The sequence below is a fragment of the Somniosus microcephalus genome, chromosome 3 (assembly GCF_052327205.1).
Source record: "Somniosus microcephalus isolate GS21.2 chromosome 3, FLI_Smic_1.0, whole genome shotgun sequence".
In the NCBI taxonomy this organism is placed as follows: Eukaryota; Metazoa; Chordata; class Chondrichthyes; order Squaliformes; family Somniosidae; genus Somniosus; species Somniosus microcephalus.
Genome location: NC_140989.1, coordinates 347,927,437 through 347,949,825, shown reverse-complemented (window position 1 = coordinate 347,949,825; position 22,389 = coordinate 347,927,437). Strand labels below are relative to the sequence as shown.

Genomic DNA, 22,389 nt, shown 5'->3' with positions numbered 1-22,389 from the left:
AAGAGAGAGGGGGTGGAGCACACAGGGCGCGGCCGGTGCTTCGAAGCCGGGCAGCGTTCAGACCTAAGAAGAGGGAGGGAAGTGTCCCAGAGGGTCCGCTCCACGACGGGAATGGTTCTTCAATTAACGGAGCAAATATTGAAGCGCGATAGAAAAATAAAAATACCGCGGAGAGCGGTGTTGGCAGCAGCGATCGGGGAGGCGTGAAGACCATAGGGCGTCGCCATTACAGGATAGTAAAATAAATATAATCGCCAGCAACAGCGTTGGCAGCAGTGGCAGGAAAGCGCGGGAGGCACCATCTTAACTCGGCGGGGAAGGAGGAAAAGCGCGGGAGGCGCCATTTTGATCCATCGGGGACGAAGGCAAAGCGCGGGAGGTGCCATCTTAGATTTTCAAGATGCCAAAGACTGGCGATATCACTGCCTTCAATATTGCAATAGAAGACTGGACCACATATGTGGAAAGAGTCGAGGTATATTGCGAGGCAAACGAAATAGCCGATGAGAAAAAGGCATCGGTATTGCTAAATTTAATGGGCGCAAGAACGTACGGCCTACTGCGGGACCTGATTACTCCAGCCAAACCGAAGGCGAAGAGTTTTAACCAAATTGTTGCTATCCTACAGGAACACCTAAATCCTACACCGCTGCTGATAGCAGAAAGATTTAAATTCCACAGGAGAAATCAGCATAAAAATGAGAGCAATGCTGATTACCTTACGGAACTACGCAAGCTATCAAAGCACTGCCAGTTCGGAGCAGGACTGGCAGATACCCTACGGGACAAATTTGTCTGTGGACTCCTGAGTGAAGGAACCCAGAAGAGGTTACTCTCAGAGAAAGAGCTGACGCTAGATAAGGCTTTCAGCGTGGCAGTATCGTACGAAGCAGCAGCAAGGGGAGCTGCGGAAATACAACAAAAGCCACAGGAATACGGCACCCACGAAATGACACGGGGATTTGCAAAATGTTATCGCTGCGGCAGAACAAACCATGACCAGAAGGACTGCTGGTCCAAGGACAAAATATGCAGGCAATGCGGAAAGATGGGACACATTGCAAGAGTTTGCAGGTCTGGGAAGAAGACCAATGACAACAAAAAGGCTACTAAGGGAACCGTACAGGAAAGTACAAAAGATGACGGACAGTAGTTCCGAAGACCAGATGAGCGATAGTGAATCCGGGAACAAGAGACTAAGCTGTCTCAAACTTCACAACGTAATCGCAAAAGAGGATCACCGAACCATTTAGGTCACCTTCACGATAGCAGGGTCCCAAGTCAAAATGGAATTGGATACAGGATCAGCTCTAGCCGTCATGAATCGACGAGACTACGAGCGGCTATTCTCACACATACCCTTCAGAGAGACATCCATTGTCTTGAGGACGTATACGGGGCAAAAAGTATACCCCAGAGGAAAAACAAGGGTGCCTGTCAAATACAACGGCAAGAAAATACGGATATTGTATCTCTACATTCTGCAAGATGGTGGACCACCGTTATTGGGGCGTGAATGGATCAGAAAGATAAGTTTAGACTGGCACTCCATTCAGGCACTGACGGTGGCTGGTAAAAAGGATGACGTCACTCCTGGATGATTGTCAACAATCTTAGCTGACGCCAAAGAGGTATTTCAACAAGAACTGTGCACTCTTAAAGGCATAACCGCCTCGATAAAAATAGAGGAGAATGCAATTCCCAAGTTTTTCAAAGCAAGGCCGGTACCATATGCAATTCGCCCAGCCATCGAGGCAGAGCTGGAGAATGCAGGCGTGTTATCTAAGGTAGACTGGAGCGAGTGGGCAATACCCATCGTTCCTGTCATGAAGAAAATGTTAAACAATAAGTCTGAGGAGCCAAGGAAGGTTTGCATCTGTGGGGTCTTCAAGGTGACGGTGAACCCAGTCCTTCACACAGTACAATATCCTCTTCCAAGGATAGAAGATATCTTCGCCTCACTATCTGGAGGGAAGCGTTTTACAAAAATTGACCTAGCACAAGCATATTTGCAGATGGAGGTTGAAGAATCCTCTAGGAAGTATCTCACGATAAACACTCACAAAGGTCTTTACCAGTATAATCGACTGGTATTCGGAGTAGCATCAGCTCCGGCGATATGGCAAAGAGCGATGGAACAAGTCCTGCAAGGGATTCCGGGGACTCAGTGTTACTTGGACGACCTCCTAGTGACAGGTGAAGATGACAGTGAACACCTTGCCAACCTAGAGCAGGTGCTCACTAGACTACGTGAACACGGGCTACGAGCCAATCGCCCCAAGTGCGAGTTTTTTAAGAAACAGATATCGTATTGTGGCCACGTGATTGATGAAGAGGGGTTGCATAAGTCCCCTGACAAAATTGAAGCGGTAGTTAAGGCTCCAGCGCCTGAAAATGTGTCGCAACGGAGGTCATTCCTCGGATTGGTGAATTACTACCATAAGTTTTTTGCCGAATTTGTCCACAATTCTGCATCCACTGAATGCCCTACTACGAACAGGAGTAGCTTGGAAATGGAGCAATGAATGTAAGCGGGACTTTCAGAAGAGTAAGGACCTAATCACTTCAAGAGAAGTATTGGCTCACTACAACCCATCACTACCGATAAGACTGGCGTGTGATGCGTCTCCCTACGGCATTGGAGCGGTACTGTCACATAAATTCCTTGATGGTTCAGAGAGGCCGATAGCTTTTGCGTCACGCTCGTTAACTTCAGCCGAGCATAACTACGCCCAGATTGACAGAGAGGCCCTCAGCCTGGTGTGGGGGGTGAAGAAGTTCAATCACTACCTGCACGGTCAGAAATTTACTCTACTAACTGATCATCAACCTCTCGTCTCCATTTTCAACCCTCAGAAGGGCGTACCGATAATGGCAGCACAACGGCTACAGAGGTGGTCCCTTTTCCTAGGGGCACACCAATATGACATCGAGTACAAAGGAACTAAACAGCATGGGAATGCTGATGGATTGTCGCGCCTACAGTTGCCGACGGTGGAAGAAGAACTGGCAGTGGATCCAGTGGAGTTATTCCACTCGACTATAGTCGAATGTCTCCCTGTGACGAATGCAAACATAGAAAAGGAAACACGAAATGACCCGACACTCTCCTGGGTCTATGATTTAACGGTGACGGGATGGCCAGCACATGGCGAACCACTGCTGCCAGCATTCTCGCCGAGAAGAGAACAGCTGTCAGTGTGCAGAGGACCCTTGATGTGTGGATCCAGGGTAGTAATTCCACCCAAATTGAAGGATAGAGTGCTCAATGAGCTTCATGAGGGTCATCTGGGAGGGGTAAAAATGAAGAACTTAGCCAGAGCGTTTGTGTGGTGGCCGGGAATCGATAGAGAAATCAAAGAGATGACCAAGAGCTGTACAAGATGCCAGAAGGTCCAAAACGCCCCACCACAAGCCCCTCTACATCCATGGGAGTGGCCCTCATCTCCATGGCAAAGGGTGCACATTGATTTTGCTGGTCCCTTTATGGACTCAATGTTTTTAATTGCGGTGGATGCACATTCAAAGTGGCCAGAGATAATAAAAATGTCCTCAACCACCACAGAAAAAACTATCACAGTCTTACGAACCATATTCGCCAGGAATGGGCTGCCTGAACAGATTTGCTCTGACAATGGACTACAGTTTGTGTCTGAAGAGTTCCGGAGGTTCTTAAAGAACAATGGTGTTAAGCATTACACATCCACCCCATATCATCCAGCCACTAATGGATTGGCCGAGAGGTTTGTTCAAACATTCAAGAAGGCTATCAAGGCAATGTGTAATGAAGATATACCCCTACAACACAAGGTGGATAACTTCTTGTTTGCCTACCGGAATGCGACACATGCGGTTACCAACCAAACTCCAGCCATGATGTTCTTCAATCGAAGACTACGATGCCGCTTGGATTTGGTTAAGCCAAACGTCAGAAGAGATGTGGAGAACAGGCAGTTTCAGAATATGAATGAAAGGCCGACCAGGAGTTTTAAGATAGGTCAACCAGTTTTGGCCCGGGACTACCGCACAGAGAAATGGCAGCCAGGAACGATCTGTACACGGCAAGGACCTCTAATGTATACCGTGGACGTTGGAGAGAGCATTGTAAGACGCCATGCTGACCAGATTCTAGAGTCACTGGAAAACGGCAACTCCACACCACGATCTGATACACCTGGCGATGAAACCGAAGTACCAATTGCATCTACCGCAGAATCGGTGATATTGGAAACAGACGAACCAAACAACGACATTGATCCCAACTCAACCTTGCCAGAAAAACCTGATATCCCAAAGAGGCGTTATCCAGACAGAATCAGGAAGCCTCCTCAAAGACTGAACTTATAATTGCTTAACTTCAACCAATGTATCTAGCAACCGTAATTGTAATTGGTTATTATTTAGTTGTTAAATGAAGGTTATGTACTGTTTATCTAAAAGGGGAGGAATTGTTGTGCATGTACCTTTAAGGGAATAACTGGTCTCAGACTGCAGTACCGGCAGTGACCACCCCTGTATAAAAGGCCCTAGCAGGCTTCTGTAGTTTCAGTTTCCAGGTTGTCTCCATTCAGTAAAGACTTGTTATAATCAACTCCTGCAGTCCGTGTCTCAATTATACACGGACATAATAGATGTTCTTGCCATGGAGGGAGTGCAGCGAAGATTCACCAGGCTGATACCTGGGATGGCAGGAATGACGTATGAGGAGAGATTGGGTCGATTGGGCTTATACTTGCTGAAGTTTAGAAGAATGAGAGGGGATCTCATTGAAACTTATAAAATTCTAACAGGACTAGACAGACTAGATGCAGGAAGGATGTTCCTGATGGCGGGGGTGTCCAGAACCAGGGGTCACAGTCTAAGGATAAGGGGTAGGCCATTTAGGACTGAGATGAGGAGGAATTTCTTCACCCAGAGAGTGGTGAACCTGTGGAATTCTCTACCACAGAAGGCAGTAGAGGCCAATTCATTAAATATATTCAAGAAGGAGTTAGATATATTTCTTAAGGCTAAAGGGATCAAGGGATATGGGGAGAAGGCAGGAACAGGGTACTGAATTTGGATGATCAGTCATGATCTCATTGAATGGCGGAGCAGGCTCGAGGGGCCGAATGGCCTACTCCTGCTTCTATGTTTCTATGTTAAAATATCGAAAAGGTTATAGCTTAATAGAGAATGTCTCCATTATTTTAGTAAGTGTAACTTTTCCTTTGGAAAAACAGCAAAAAAAACTGTTCCTATACTAAGACTTTGTGCCAGTTTTATTCTGTTTTTGTAAACCAACAGATTTACAAAAATAACTTTTGGCTACTTTAAAAATGATGGCAGGTTGGAATTTTCTTCAACAAGCATTTTACTTCAAACTGTAGACCCCCAGAAAAGATCTTCCCAAAATAGGCCAATTTTGAGCTATAGCAATGCAACTAAATTCCAGGTCATCAATTGGACAGAATTTCATATCATGGCAGTGAATGTTCTACACAACGGGGACAGAATTTAACTTCAGCGGGGCACAAAACAGGCGGCAGCAGATCGGCCACCCGTTTTACAGCCCGCCTGATTTTCCTTTACAGTCAACGGAAAGAAAAATCAGGCCGGGTGTATAACGGTCAGCTGATCTGCTGCCGTCTGGTTTGTATCCCCATCGAAGTTGAATTTTACCTCCACAATGCCTATTCCTTGGCTATCTACAACCAGTAGTATAAAAACACAAAATACAGGAAACTGATAATCATTGTACATTGAAATTATGAAGTCTTCTGCATTTTGAAACAGGTGAATTTTCAAATATATTTCAGTCTGGCCAATATGCTTGATATCAAGCATGTACAAATAGTCAATCATCCCAACAGAAGCCTGGCAACGTGATATTTTCTGTGAATATTTTTTCATCATCTAAGCTAATATCTAGAAAGTTAAAGAAAATGTAATCATGAGCGAGTACTCAATGAAGGAGTTTTAAAGACTGCTAGGTTTTTGAAGCCTGTGTTATTTAACCAAAAAGATGCCATCTCTAACTTTAGTGCTAATCATAAAGGACAGATAAAACTGTTCATGTTACTGCCACTTTTTTCATGACTGAATGTGTGATATTTCACACACCCCCCTTTCCCAAGTCAAATAAGCTAACAGTATTGTATTGTAGTTCTGTGCAAGTAAAATAACAGTAATGAAGAAAATAATGGCACTAAAGAGTGACAAATGCCCAGGACCAGATGGTTTCCATCCCAGGGTTTTAAAGGAAGTAGGTGAGCACATTGCAGATGCCCCAACTATAATCTTCCAAAGTTTTCTCGATTCAGGAACCATTCCTTTAGATTGAAAAATTGCGCATGTCACTCCGCTTTTTAAGAAAGGTGAGAGGGGGAAACCGGGGAATTATGGACCAGTTAGCCTAACATCCATTGTCGGGAATTTGATAGAGTCTATGGGCGCAATCTTGCCAGCCCTGGGGAGGCGGGACTGCCGGGAAAATGGCAGAATCTGGGGGCGAGTGCCCATCCGGCCCCCAACCTGCCTCCGTGCCATCTTACCAGGAGGCAGGTAGCCAACCCGCACCGGGTCCTGTCTCCTTGGAGGCAGGAAGGGGATTACAGCCACTTAACTTAACAGGCAGATAAGAGGATTATCCCCATTTTACCCACACAAGTGCAGGTTTCCCCGAAGACTGCGAACCCCGCCAGGGTTACCGAGGCGAGCAGTGGGTCTGCGGGGGTCGGAGAGGTGCAAAAGTGCGCTGTGAAGGTAAGTGATGGGTGCAAGTATGGAGAGGTGAGTATGTGAGGTAAGTGGAAAGTGTTAGAAAAAGTTTACTTACCTTTGTTTCTTCCTGCAGGCTCCAATCGTTGGGGACGCGGAGAATCTTGCATTCCGCGGCAGAGATGACAGATGGCTGCTGCATTCTCCAATGCAACAACCATCTAATTTCTGCTAAAGAAAGAGGTTTGATGAGTCTTGAATTCAAGAACTCATCAAACTACAGAGAATGTCAGTGTTCGACAGCTTCACAGAGCTGTCAAACGATGACAATTCGTCTGTCAAAAATTTTTGACAGATGAAATGTCATACGCTGACATTCTCTGTAACCGGCTTCCCCTTAATTGGCCTGCTAAGCCCGCTGGACGGGCTTAACAAGGTCAAAGGAAAATAGCGTTGGTTGGCCAGAAGTCGATGGAGGCAGGACTAAAACCCGACAAGTGGGAGTCCCGCCTCCAAAAGCTCCCCATTGGCAAAATCCAGCCCTATAATTAAGGATAGGGTGAGTGAACATCTCGAAAATTTTCAGTTGATTAGAGAGAGCCAGCATGGATTTATGAAAGTTACATCATGCCTGACAAACCTGATGGAATTTTTTGAAGAGGTGACTAAAGTAGTGGGCAGGGGAATGCCTTGGATGTTATTTATATGGACTTCCAGAAGGCACTTGATAAAGTCCCACATAAGAAACTATTAACTATATTAGAAACTCTCAGAATTGAGGGAAATTTATTGACCTGGTTAGGAAATTGGCTGAGCGGCAGGAGACAGGCAGTAGGGATAATGGGTAGGTACTCAAATTGGCAGGAAGTGACTAGTGGTGTCCAGCAGGGATCTGTGTTGGGGCCTCAACTATTCATAGTATTTATTAACGACATAGATGATGGCATCGAGAGCCATATATCCATATTTGCCGATGACACAAAGATAGGTGGAATTGTAGGCAGTGTAAACGGAACCATAAAATTACAAAGGGATGGCGACAGATTAAGTGAATGGGCAAAACTGTGGCAAATGGTTTCAATATAGGGAATTGTGAGGCCATCTACTTTGGACCGAAAAAGGATAGAACAGGGTACTTTCTAAATGGTGAAAGGCTAAAAACAGTGGAGGTCCAAAGGGACTTGGGGGTCCAGGTACATAGATTAAAATGTCATGAACAGGTACAGAAAATAATCAAAAAGGCTAATGGAATGTTGGCCTTTATATCTAGAGTACTAGAATATAAGGGGGTAGAAGTTATGCAGCAGTTATACAAAACCCTGGTTAGACCACACCTGGAGTCCTGTGAGCAGTTCTGGTCACCACACCTTAGGAAGGATATATTGGCCTTGGAGGGTGTGCAGTGTAGGTTTATCAGAATGATGCCCAGACTTCAAGGGTTAAGTTACATGGGGAGATTACACAAATTAGGGTTGTATTCCTTAGAATTTAGACAGTTATGGGGTGATCTGATCGAAGTTTTCAAGATATTAAGGGGAACAGATAGGGTAGATAGAGAGAAACTATTTCCGCTGATTGGGGAGTCTAGGACTACGGGGCAATGTCTAAAAATTAGAGCCAAACCTTTCAGGAGTGAAATTAGGAAACATTTCTACACACAAAGGGTGGTAGAAGTTTGGAATTCTCTTCCGCAAACGGCAATTGATGCTAGATCAATTGTTAATTTTAAATCGGAGATTGACTGCTTTCTGTTAACCAAAGGTATTAAGCAATATGGGCTAAAGGCAGGTATATGAAGTTAAGCCGCAGATCAGCCATGATCTCATTGAATGGCACAGCAGGCTCGAGGGGCTGAGTGGCCTAGTCCTGTTCCTATGCATATAGCTCTTCTAACTCCGGGCCAGGGTTTCAATCCAACACACAATGATGGAATGAAAGTCTTCTCTTCCGGCTCCAAGGACCGTATACAAAATGAGTTTGGAGTCACAATCCAGTTTCTGGCGGGCGTCAGCGTGCAACACTTCAGCGCTGACAATTTAGCATTAAATTGGCAATTTCACTGAAAGACCATAATGATGCAGAAAATGTAAATTCACACTGGTGCAACAGGGTGTTCCTGAGTATAGGGTTAACGCATTCCTGAAGCAAAGCAGAGGAGCTTTACTGTGCATCTAGCTGCACTTTTCTTAACCCGACTGGGAGGAAAAAATGTTCAAACAATTTACTGTTCCAACAACATCCCATTTGATGTTTCTGTTTCTTGTTCAAATTACAAGCTTATTTTAAAATGTAGGGAGACTCCTTATAATAAAGAAGCTGCACTTTTTAAGGAATGGCATTTAATGATAGCTTTACCTTCATAACATTAAATAAAACCTCTTGTCCCAGGCTATCTTTTTCTTTGAAAAAGTCATGTTCTGGATATGTTCTAGCAATGTCTCTTCTTATAAGTTTTTCGCAGGGCGAGGTCATCTTCAAAAGTTCTGAATATTGGTCTTTGATAGGCATATTTTGGGCATTGCATAGGAGTTGCCACACAATAGCTCGGAAATGATGAGGAATCCCTTTTCGAACAAGTTCCTGAAAGGTACAGAAAATCATTTCAAAACCAGTATGTGTGTTTGTTTTTATTGCAAGCTACTGTAATATGGGTTACCAACTTGTTAATTAAATAAATTTGGAATAAAAAGTTAGTATCAGTAATGCTGACCATGAAACTACCAGATTGTCGTAAAAACCCATCTGGTTCACTAATGTCCTTTAGGGAAGGAAATCTGCCGTCCTTACCAGTCTGGCCGATATGTGATTCCAGACCTAGCAATGTGGTTGACTCTTAACAGCCCTCAGTTGTATCAAACCGCTACAACACACCACATGGACTGCAGTGGTTCAAGAAGGTGGCTCACCACCACCTTCGAGGGCAATTAGGGATGGGCAATAAATGCTGGCGTCAGCGACACCCACATCCCGTGAATAAAAAAAAACACTGCAGTTATAGTGCAACGATGCAAAGCTAAAATGGCAAGGCTATCGCCTTGAAAGGTTGTCACATTACGTATCAAAATTTGAGCCTAGTAACTTCACCTCTGAAGTACAATTCAGTTTTTATCAATACAAAGCTTAATCGCTAAATATTTGTATAGTAACTCACCTATAGAAGAGCAAGTCAGAATGCATAACTCTTAGTGCCTCACCAGTAGCCAGTTCGACATCAGCGTATTCCCAAATGGGTAACACAGCAATTTTCTTGGTTTATTTGTCAGCTAGGCTCAGTTGGCAGCACACTCAACTCCGAAGCAGAAGGGCTCAAGCCCCAGTACAGACACATATTCTCGGCTGACACTTCAGTACAGTACTGAGTGAATGCTGCATTGTCAGAGGTGTAATCCGTCAGGTGAAACATTAAAACACTTTGTCTACCTACTCAGGGTCTATATATTCAAAAGAAAAGCAAGCAGTTCTCCCAGTGCCCTGGCCCACAGTCCTCCTTATCTACAGGCCAGTCAGTTTAACCTCGGTAGGGGGAAGCTTTTAGAAACAATAAATCAGGGACAAAATTATCACTTGGACAAGTGTGGATTAATTAAGGAAAGCTAGCACGGATTTGTTAAAGGCAAATCATGTTCAACTAACTTGATCGAGTTTTTTGATGATGTAACAAAGAGGGTTGATGAGGACAATGCGGTTGACGTGGTGTTCATGGATTTCCAAAAGGCGTTTGATAAAGTGCCACATAATAGGCTTGCCAGCAAAGTTGAAGCCCGTGGAATGAAAGGGACAGTGGCAGCATGGATACAAAATTGGCTAAGTGACAGGAAACAGAGAGTAGTGGTGAACGGTTGTTTTTCGGACTGGAGGAAGGTATACAGTGATGTCCCCCAGAGTTTGTTACTAGGACCACTGCTTTTCTCGATATATAATGACTTGGATGTGGGTGTATAGGGCACAATTTCAAAATTTACAAATGACACAAAACTTGGAAGTATAGTGAACAGTGAGGCAGATAGTGATAGACTTCAAGACGACTTAGACAGGCTGGTGAAATGGGCGGACACGTGGCAGATAAATTTAACGCAGAAAAGTGCGAAGTGATACATTTTGGTAGGAAGAACGAGGAGAGGCAATATAAACTAAAGGGTACAGTCCTAAAGGGGGTGCATCAACAGAGACCTGGGGGTATATGTGCACAAATCGTTGAAGGTGGCAGGACAGGTTAAGAAAGCAGTTAAAAAAGCATACAAGAGCATAAAGCATAAAAAAGCATAAAGGCTTTATAAATAGGAGGCATAACGTACAAAAGCAAGGAAGTTCTGATGAACCATTATAAAATGCTGGTTCGGCCTCAACTGGAGTATTGTGTCCAGTTCCGGGCACCGCACTTTAGGAAAGATGTGAAGGCCGTGGAGAGTGTGCAGAAAAGATTAACAAGAATGGTTCCAGGGATGAGGAACTTCAGTTACGTGAATAGACTAGAGAAGCTGGGGTTGTTCTCCTTGAAGCAGAGAAGGTTGAGAGGAGATTTGATAGAGGTGTTCAAAATCATGATGAGTCTAGACAGAGTAGATAGGGAGAAACTATTTCCATTGGCGGAAGGGTTGAGAACCAGAGGAGACAAATTTAAGGTGATTGGCAAAAGAACCAAAGGCGACATGAGGAAAAGATTTTTTACACAGCGAGTGGTTAGGATCTGGAATGCACTGCCTGAAAGGGTGGTGGAGGCAGGTTCAATCGTGGCTTTCAAAAGGGAATTGGATAAGTACCTAAAGGAAAAAAATTTGCAGGGCTACGGGGAAAGGACGGGGGAGTGGGACTAGCTGAGGTGCTCTGGCCTCCTTCTGTGCTGTAGCCATTCTATGATCTGGTCATTTATTAATTTGTAGAAAATAATTTAATCACAACTGAACTAATATTTAGGTCTGTGTCAAGTTAACAGATCTCTGAGGATGGTAGTGTTACAATAATGTTAGTATTTGAAAAACATCCTGTTTTCAGTTGTGATTTAACTATTTTCTACAGTTTATTAAAAAGCTAAAACAGTAGGCACCTCAAGGTTACTAATTACATCTTGGCGTGCTGTTATCTTACAAAGCGCGATCAGTGGCCGAGTTATACTGAACTTCGTGACATCAATGCTCTTCATACATGTTTGCAGACATATGCCCAGAGCTCTTCTCAAGGGAGAGCAGGCAAGAGTACCAACTTTCTTCTGACATTAAAAAGATCGAAACCCCAGTTTATAATGTCACGAGGAGATGAACTGCTTTTAAAATAGATTTTGTACCTAGCTGGAAACACCAAGCAATGAGAGGAAAGAAGACCAACTGCAGGTAATTTCACATCACTTGCTTCCGGTCCTTTTATATTGCCGAGTTGTTTCCCTCCTGTCTAAGAGGAGCAACCTCCTTTTAGGTTGGCTACCAATGGCTTAAGCTGTGGAATGGAGACTCGGTTGCTGCATCAGTAGAAATGCGGGGAACTGGCTCCCTGTGTTTAATTACCGCTTCCATTATATTGGTATATCTATATTTTCCATATGCTGCAGCATATGCACATTGGGGAATTTACACTATGCAGTGCAGTCAATGGAGGGAAACAAAAAAAGTGCCCCAATTTATACTGCAACTTCAATGGATTTTAAGTATCACGTTGCATACAATAGTGCACATCTGCATGTATGCGGACTTCTCCACATCAGAATGTCTGATGCAAGTGAGGTGAAATGGCTACTTCTGTCAGGTGTTCACTATATGAAAAAGTTGTCATGAGACACAGAAATTGTAGTCTAATAGAATTTAAATAAACCAGGGGTCAGTGTCTAAGGATAAGGGGTAAGCCATTTAGGACAGAAATGAGGAATTTCTTCACCCAGAGAGTGGTGAACCTGTGGTATTCACTTCCACAGAAGGCAGTAGAGGCCATTTCATTAAATATATTCAAGAAGGAGTTGGATATATTTCTTAAGGCTAAAGGGATCAAGGGATATGGGGAGAAAGCAGGGACAGGGTACTGAATTTGGATGATCAGCCATGATCGCATTGAATGTTAGTATTTGAAAAACATCCCAGGCTCGAGGGGCCAAATGGCCTACTACTGCTCCTATCTTCTATGTTTGCTGCTGGTGTGAAGCCAACAGTAATATCCTGGACCATGGAATAGTGATATTTCAACAGTGTATCAAACGTGTACTGTACTGATAAGTAATTTAATTTTAAAGCTAATAAATGAATCCTCCCTTTAAAAAAAACTGATGTCACATAGCTGCTCCACAATTTTCAACATCAAGGGAAATGGCAAGAACACTAGTGATTTGTGGTCCTTACCCTCATCTGCTTCTCTTTCTTTTTCCGTACATCATCCCACTCATTCACAATTCTTCCCCAGAGGATCCAGGAATCTTCTTCCAGGTGGCTGAGGTTACTTGAAGCAGAAGAACTGGATACCAGGGAAGATCCACTATTTCGACGAGATCCATTTACAGATTTCAAAGACTTGCTATCAGTCTCTAAAAGCCTGCATCAACAAAAACAAAATTTAGGCTTCCAAATGATTATTTAAAAAGCCAAGTGAATATTAATTCAGGCTACCCAAAAGCCAAGATTCATAAATATTATGAAAAAAATATCCATTTTGTCATTTCTGCATGTTTCAATTTTGTAACCTTTCACCTCACTTTTGTAAAGTTACTGGTTTTTGGTTATCAGCTCCACTTGAAATTTTCATGATGTTAGGATGGTCACTGTGATGTCCTAGAGTAGTAGGCTGTGGGTTCACATATGGTGTCATGCCTTGTCTCTTAAGTACCCAGTCTTAATCTTAGTGTGGTGCAAAAGCATCACAAAGAGGGAAAGTCATCTTTGGACAATGCTCACATATGTCCTCGTGGCTGAAGACACCAAACAGGGGAAGTGGGAGAAAAGTAATTCCAAAAAAGACAATTGCATTAAAAGGCAAATGAAAAGTTGACTAGAGTTAGATTTCACTTTTGTTGCAATTCGTGTTACTATAAAAATACATCTATACTTAGTCCTACAAATCAGAAGAAAATATTTATTCTTACTCAGTTGCTTGTGCAGTGCTGTGAACCCCTACAAAACAATTTCTTCTAGCAGACTAGGGATCAATTTGGAGTACTTGCCTGGACCTACAATTACTGAGTTTGACTTTATTGCCTGTGCTTTTTTCTACAGATGCTTTGGTTGCTCGCGATTGGATGCGGCCCATGGTCATTTTGCCAGCAGAATACAATTTAATTAAGGCTGCCTCCCTTCGGATTCTAATGAGCGCATTTTGAAGTATGGTGGCTCATAACATGACAGCTGGACAGCAAGGCTGGCTATTCACAGAGCATGCCAGGATGTTGTAAGCAATGTTCTCTTTAATTTTTTTTTTGGTTGCGCGGCCCATTCAATATACAGGAAACTTTCGATTAACTGGCCCCATAATAACCGGAACGCTCTATCCGCCGGCAAAATTCAGGAGTCGGTTCAGATAACTTTTTTTACTTTTATTACTTTTTTTTACTCCATTTGTTGCTGTGCAAGGGTGTAGCTGAAGCTGTTGCTAAGCTACAGAGACACTTGCAACTTGTGCCGATTGTTTTGAAGAACAGGATTTGTTGCTTTATACAGAGCTCTGAGCTCCGTATCTTTTACTATAGCGTTCGGTTATCCGGAATTGTTGATGAACCGGCACCACGTCGGTCCCGTCCGTGCCGGATATCAGAAAGTTTCCTGTACCCAATTTCCAATTAAAAGCCGGTGAGTTGGCTGCACGGGCGCTTCAAAGCGCTGCGCAACTTAAAGGGAACATTGGTTGTAAGCCTCTGCAATTTTGATAACAGAGCAGTAATAGCACTAACAGGCAGAGAATACATTATTAGGTACAATTAATTATTTTGTATTGTGAAATCAAAATAAGTTAAGGCATGCACATTTTCCGATGTAACTTTCACAGGAAAAATAATGTATTTAACTTCATTGATAGGGGTGACTTATACTCCCCTATTCCCACACCCACCTTACAGTAGAGTAAATTCAGACTCACCGAGCAATACCACCATAAATCTATTAGTCTATTTTATGGAAAATGTTTCGAGAGTTTTCATGATACTTCAAAGTGTTAAAAGGTACCAAAAAAAGAGAAAACTAAGAGAAATTTACAAACATCTTCCAATGTGCCAACTTCTCATTAAACAGCAGTGAAACTCTGACTGAGTTCAGGTTATGTTTACTTACAGAAATTAGACAATGCGGCCTTAATGAGACAGTCTGACAATCAGTGCTCCACTTTAGCAGCTAAACATCACAACTGAGTTCCAGTCATCAGAATACCAGTGAGCAACACAAGAAATCAGCTAATTGATATGCACGTCACACATGCAAAGTGTCCCTCACAAGAAAAGTCCTGAATGGCTCAACTTTCTGCTTTCCTGGAAAGAAATTTTTTTAAACACTTGCTTTACTATGTCTGAGCACATCTCTCTCAATTTCCAATTCCTTTCAACAGGCATGTGCAACCCTTCCTCAACTCCTGCATCACAGCAACCCCTTGCAACAGCAGAATCTCCAACTAACGATAAGCAATGTCACATGAGATATACTAATGGGTAACTAAAGTACATAGTTCAGGGTTTAGAATTTTTCTGTTCACATGCTGGTCCAGAATCTAAGCTACAGTAAAATATGCAGAGGCCCAATTTGAATGGTATTGAAATTTGCACCGTGCAACTCCCAAACCCAAGACATAACTGTGGGTGTATTTTCATAGGCAGTTCAATCAAATCAAATATGTAAAACACAAACAAACTAATTGCAAAACAAAACACAGGCACTCTTAAGTATCGGTATGAATCATGCTCCAGAACTATATCAGAATATCTAGACTTGGATAACTGTGACCAGTCAGGTGATTCAGCTTGGTTAGAGTCTAGTAGGGAGAACTATGATAGAGAAATTTTAAAATGTTATGTAACTTCCCAGAAATTTAAATTACTAAATTAAAACACATCAGTAACAACTTTATTCAAAGAATGATAAATGCTTGAAATAGTTTCTTGTGCAGGGTAGCAATGACAAAACCACTGAAGACATTTAAAAACCAATTGGACACGGACGACAGATTTGGGTACTGGAAGGATGAGCTTCAATACAGTGATCCACGGCATTGCCCCTCCCCATCTCTGTCATCTCCTCCAGCCCCACAACCTCCAAGATATCTGCACTCCTCCATTTCTGGCCTCTTGCGCATCCCCAATTTCAATCACTCCACCATTGGCGGCCTAAAATTCCCTCCCTAAACCTCTCCCTCCTCTCTTTCCTCCTTGAAGACGCTCCTTAAAATCTACCTCTTATCTGCCCTAATATCTCATGTGGCTCTGTGTCAAATTTTCTTCGCTAACGCTCCTCTGAAGCGCCTTGGGAAGTTTTACTATGTTAAAGACGCAATATAAGTTGTTGCTGTTGATGATGGTCTTTGCAAGCTGTCCTTAACTTTTTTTGTATTCATAGGAAGAAACATTTCGATCAGATAATATGTTTCTCCTTCTGGCTGTTTTGATCTTAGCAAATTGTTTCATCTTGGTTAAACTGATAATGCTAAAAAGACTTTCATAAATTACTACAAGATCTCATAGGTGGAGGGGGTGCTGGCTTCACAAATAAAAACAGAAAACCCTGGAAATACTCAGCCGGTCAGGCAGCATATCTGTGGAGAGAGAAACAGAGTTAACGTCTCAGGTCGATGACCCTTCGTCAGAAATGGAAAATGTTAGAGATGTAACACATTTTTAAGCAAGTGCAGGGGCAGGGAAAGGGGGGGGGGGGGGGAGGAAAGAACAAAAGGGAAGGTCTGTGATTGGAGAGGTAATGGGACAAGAAACAAAAGATGACTCTAGCTGAGGTGTGAATGATGATGGCAGCATCATTAACAGCTACTGTACCATGGGAGAAAACAAGAGAATTTAAAGAAATACAGGGGCCAAGGTTATAGTCTGAAATTGTTGAACTCGATGTTGAATCCAGTAGGCTGTAAAGTGCCTAATCGAAAGAGGAGGTGCTGTTCCTCGAGCTTACGTTGAGCTTTGTTGGAACAGTGCAAGAGGCCGAGGGCGGAGAGATCAGAGTGGGAGTGGAGGGGAGAATTAAAATGATAGGCGACGGGAAGCTCGGGGTCACGCTTGCGGACTGAACGGAGGTGTTGCGCAAAGCAGTCACCCAATCTGCGTTTGGTCTCCCCAGTGTAGGGGGACCGCATCGTGAGCAGTGAATACACTATACTAAATTGCAAAAAGTACAAGTAAATCACTGTTTCCCCTGGAAGGAGTGTTTGGTGCCCTGGTCAGTGGGAAGTGGGGAGGTAAAAGGGCAGGTGTTGCATCTCCTGCGCTTGCATGGGAAGGTGCCGGGTGAAGGGGAAGGGGTGTTGGGGTGATAGAGGGACGGACCAGGGTGTCCCGGAGGGAGCGGTCCCTTCGGAATGTTGAAAGGGGGGTGGGGGGAACGGGGGGGTAAGAAAGATGTGTTTGGTGGTGGGATCACGCTGGAGGTGGCGGAAATGGCGCAGAATGGTCTGTTGAATGTGGAGGCAGGTGGGGTGAAAGGTGAGGACAAGGGGAACCCTGTCGTGGTTCTGGGAGGGAGGGGAAGGGGTGAGAGCAGAAGTGCGGGAAATGGAACGGACACGGTCGAGGGCCATGTCAACCACGGTAGAGGGGAATCCTCGGTTGAGGAAAAAGGAAAACATACCGGATGCACTAGTATGGAAGGTGGCATCGTCAGAACAGATACGGCGGAGACAGAGAAACTGGGAGAGTGGAAGAGAGTCCTTACAGGAAGCGGGGTGGGAGGAAGTGTAGTCCAGGTAGCTGCGGGAGTCAGTGGGCTTTATAGTGGATGTTGGTCGATAGCCTATCGCCAGAAATGGAGACAGAGAAGTCGAGGAAGGGAAGGGAAGAGTCAGAGATGGACCACGTCAGGTGGAGATGGTATAGAGTCCAGTTGGGAAAGGATAGACTGCCAAGTTGTGCAGTTATGTTTTAGGCCTGAAGTAAATTGAGCAGCACCAAAAGAAATTTGGCAGAGCAAGCAAGTGGAAATTATTGTTGAGGATTGGATAATCACCAACAAAACAAAATCAGCAGAGGCAGCAAATGTGGGGACCAGACATACATGGCTGCTTTCCTATAGTGTTGTGGTCAATTAGTCCCTGCTAAACAAGTGACATAATTCCAGCTCATTAGCCAATGGGAAAGCTATTAGGAATTCTACATTCATTCATATGGGCACAAACTGTTAAAGATATTTATTCATTCATTTTATCTAAGTAACAAATTTAAATTCTTGCATCCAGTACACACTTATTTATCACGCTTACTTTCTGTGTCACAATGTTTTCACACCTGGGTATTACTAAGCCTACTTACAGTATACTTACCTTTCAGTTATCCCACCGCTAATATGGCAGCTTCTCCTGCAAGTGCTGTCTCTCAGGTCAGTTTGTCTAGCTAGTACTATAGGTAAGTTTAGGTAAATTTAAATTTATTTACGGCCTCACTTTAATTACATTTTACCATATTTTATTTTATTTAAGGCATAGGTCCTTTTCTCTTCTAAGCCACTTTCCCTAAGTTACCTGCCCTCAAATACTGCTTCTCTCGTCGATCCACTCTCAAAGGCTTCCCAACCTGCAATCTGTGCTCACGGTCCTGCTCACTTTCCCTGACGGGTTCCATTGCCCACTCTTACTGCTGTTGTTCATGGAGGCTGGTGAAAGTTAGCGCAAATAACTGAGACAGCTGAAGTCTACCGCATGGGAACCTTTTCTGTTGCTGGGAGTTTTGCCCAGCTTTTTGAAGCTCAAATGGCATGACAAAGGAACTGTACTTGGTCCTTTTTTTCCTTTAGAACAGCAACTGACCTGTCCAATGAAATCACTTTTTATTGGTAACAAATGTCCCATCACATTGCTCTTGGTGAGTCAAAGGATACACTAAAGTGTGACATCTGAAATATGATGGCAAGTAAGTATGATGTTTATAGGAAGTGCATGCTATATGCAAGACTTTTAATATATTGCTCGTCGATCACACAATCTTTCAATGTCCTTGTAGTAAATAATGTAGGGCAGTAAAATCATGGTGTGCTGGATAGACAAAGCAGTTTTTTTAGTTTTTAATAGCTTTTCCACAAACAAGGTCCAGAATGCTCTGCCCTCTTAAAGGATCTGACCCAAGCTGGCCTATTGTACCTCACCCAAGTAGCCACTCAGAGCCCAACCAAGTGGCATCTGGCCATTCAACAGTGGGGCAGGGGAGCAGCATCACAGTTGAAACAAAATATTATCCTGAGACAAAATAGCCACATCACTGTAGTATACCTGCCTGAAGATGCAGTTAGCAGATTTTCTCGCCTCAATCTCAATAAATTTCTACTCGGGTATCTGGATGAGGTACCTGTACTACACAGCAAGAAGATGGAATAACGCAGACACTTTGAAACTGAAAACAAATCCACCTGTAATTACCCAAGCAGATGAACTTGCAGTTAATTGCTCTGCTGTGGCAGAACCATCATTCGTGGGCTACCTCGAGTTAAAATGAACAAACTACTAGACACACCAAAACTATCTGAAATGAGATAGAACTTCCCCAAATCATTAATATTCATCACTTAGCTTGATCAATGCCAGGACAGAGACCAGATAGAATTCATGATCTGTAACACAAACCTGAACCAGGTATCAAATGAAACCTCTGAGTGAACAGGATGTGTGAAATATTAATAGCTGGATCTCTCATTACATCCAGGAGACAATGTCACATTAAAAACTTCAGGACTATGTGATTATAAGTACTAATACTTTAAGTGTTAATTTCTTTAAAAAAGAGTTCTCCAATCATCTTTTAATTTCTCTGGTTTTTTATTTTTAAGCAGTGCAGCTCAGAAACAGAAGGAAAACAATAAACCATTCAAATTCTATCACCAATCTAACCAATTTAATGAAGATTTTTTCAAGCAAGCTTAGCACCATCAACTCAATTTATGCAAAACATGTCATCAAGTTTCAAGTTATATTTTTTTTCAAACACCTTAAAGCCAGAGCAATTAAATGTCATAGTCACTCCTGCAGTAAAAAAAAATGCAATTATACAGCGTCTTTAACAACCTCGAGATGCCCCAAAGCTCTTGCAGCCAATCAAGTATTTTTGAGCTATAGTCACTGTTGTAACACAGGAGACCTGGCAAACAGGTTACACAAAGCAAGGTCCCACAAACAGTAATTAAATACATGATGACCAGATCATCTGTTTTAGGTGTCGGCTAATGGTCAAATGTTTGCCAGGTCACTGGGAGAACGCCCCTGGCTCTTCTTTAAATGCAAGTCTTTCGTGTCTTTCAAATACTGCAGTGAGATCTTTTACATCCACCAAGGTACACATTCGTCTAAGCAGACTGTCATTTCATTTACAAATACCCAGCTGCATTTTGTCTCACAATTCATACTTCAATGAACTTCATTTTATAAAAACCTATACTGGACTGCCTACCCACACAGTAAACCTGATGAAAAATGGTGCCACAACACACAACAATGTTTCAGCTCAGAAACATAATTAAAATAAAATGTTCAAATCCCATCCCTGAAGCAACCGATTTCATTAAGAGCCCTTTCAAGCAATCTTCATACCAGCAACTTTAGTTAATGCTTTATTTACTTTTATTAAAATAGATCATTTATGCAACATCCCCTCAACAGGATATCAAGTCTCCAACAGGCCTCGGGTACGTGATAAAAATATTGACCATTACTTCAACAACTTTTGCTAATCAACAGATATATTTCATGTTAATTCTCCAGTAAGGATTTTTTCCTTAGATTCTAAAATTGAAACCATTCAATTTTAAGCAACTTCAAGACAATATCTCAGATGTTTAGATGTTCTGACGAAAGGCCATCGACCCAAAACATTAACTCCGTTTCTCTCTCCACAGATGCTGCCTGACCTGCTGAGTATTTCCAGCATTTTCTGTTTTTTGTTTCAGATTTCCAGCATCTGCAGTATTTTGCTTTTTTTTTTAATCTCAGATGTTTACTTGGGTTAAACAATCACATTAAACCTATGGCCAGACAAGTGAAAATATGTTTTAAAACACACACACCACATGCATGAACATTCAACCCCCAGCAGTAAATGAGTCTTCTGAAGTGCTGGAGAAATCTCCATGCATCTCCACATTAATTTAAATATTTAAAACAAACTGCAATATTCACAATTATAGGACTTTATACTGTGGAAGTCAAATTTTGCCTATCTAACATTCACCACACCTTAAAGTACTCTGTTGTATGTGAAGTGCTTTGAGACATTGAGAGCCATGACTGGGCAATATATAAATGCTAGTCTGTCTTTCTTAGAAAATACAGAACAGCAGCTTGCATTTATATAGCGCCTTTAACGTAGTAAAACGTCCCAAGGCGCTTCACAGGAGCAATCATCAAACAAAATTTGACACCGAGCCACATAAGGAGATATTAGGACAAGTGACTGGTCAAAGAGGTAGGTTTTAAGGAGCATCTTAAAGGAGAGAGGCGCGGAGAGGTTTAGGGAGGGAATTCCAGAGCTTAGGGCCCCGGCAGCTGAAGGCACAGCCGCCAATGGTGGGGCGATGGAAATCAGGGGATGTGCAAGAGGTCAGAATTGCAGAAGCGCAGCGATCTCGGAGGGTTGCAGGTGCTGGAGGAGGTTAGAGATAGGGAGGGTTGTAGGGCTGGAGGAGGTTACACAGATAGGGAGGGTTGTAGGGCCTGGAGGAGGTTAGAGAGATAGGGAGGGTTGTAGGGCCTGGAGGAGGTTACAGAGATAGGGAGGGTTGTAGGGCCTGGAGGAGGTTACAGAGATAGGGAGGGTTGCAGGGGCTGGAGGAGGTTAGAGATAGGGAGGGTTGTAGGGCTGGAGGAGGTTACGCAGATAGGGAGGGTTCACAGAATCACAGAAATCCCACAATGCAGAGAGAGGCCATTTCGGCCCATCGAGCCTGCACCGACACATATCCCACCCGATCCCTGTAACCCCTACACCAACACATATCCCACCCTATCCCCGTAACCCCATGTATTTAATCCCCCTAACAGTAAGGGTCAATTTATCATAGCCAATCAACCTAACCCGCACATCTTTGGACTGTGGGAGGAAACCGGAGCACCCGGAGGAAACCCACGCAAACACGGGGAGAATGTGCAAACTCCAGACAGACAGTCACCCGAGGCCGGATTCAAACCCGGGTCCCTGGCGCTGTGAGGCAACAGTGCTAACCACTATGCCACCGTGCTGCCCACGGTTGTAGGGGCTGGAGGAGGTTAGAGATAGGGAGGGTTGTAGGGCTGGAGGAGGTTACACAGATAGGGAGGGGCGAGGTCACGGAGAGATTTGAACACGAGGTTGTGAATTTTAAAATACAATCGGATTCGTCAATTTCCACATGATTTCAGCAATCAAAATGACCACACAAGGTAGAAAATCTTCATATATAATTACAATGGGCAGTAGTCCAACAAATGTATTCCAGTGTAAGTTCATTAATGATACTATTAAGAACAGGATTGGATATTTTTATATTAGAACATTGTGCTGATCTTACTTCAGGTAATTAAGTTTTCCTGTGCCCTGCCTATCTTAGAGTTGTCCTTTCCTTC

At 43.2% G+C, this 22,389-nt stretch overlaps 1 protein-coding gene across 16 annotated transcripts in view; it reads right to left on the bottom strand.

The window, feature by feature from the left end:
- The window catches only part of LOC147122327 (ecotropic viral integration site 5 protein homolog), a 260,882-nt gene that overhangs the window by 178,541 nt on the left and 59,952 nt on the right, over positions 1-22,389 (bottom strand). For all 16 annotated transcript variants that reach the window (XR_015077732.1, XM_085983320.1, XM_085983326.1 and 13 more), the window contains 2 exons: positions 13,020-13,209; positions 9,055-9,279 (listed from right to left, as the gene is read on the bottom strand). Coding sequence is in view for 15 of the 16 variants with exons in the window: in XM_085983320.1 (XP_085839446.1) it covers positions 9,055-9,279; positions 13,020-13,209 (415 nt within the window). In the remaining variant the exon portion in view is untranslated. The remainder of the gene's footprint in view (positions 1-9,054; positions 9,280-13,019; positions 13,210-22,389) is intronic.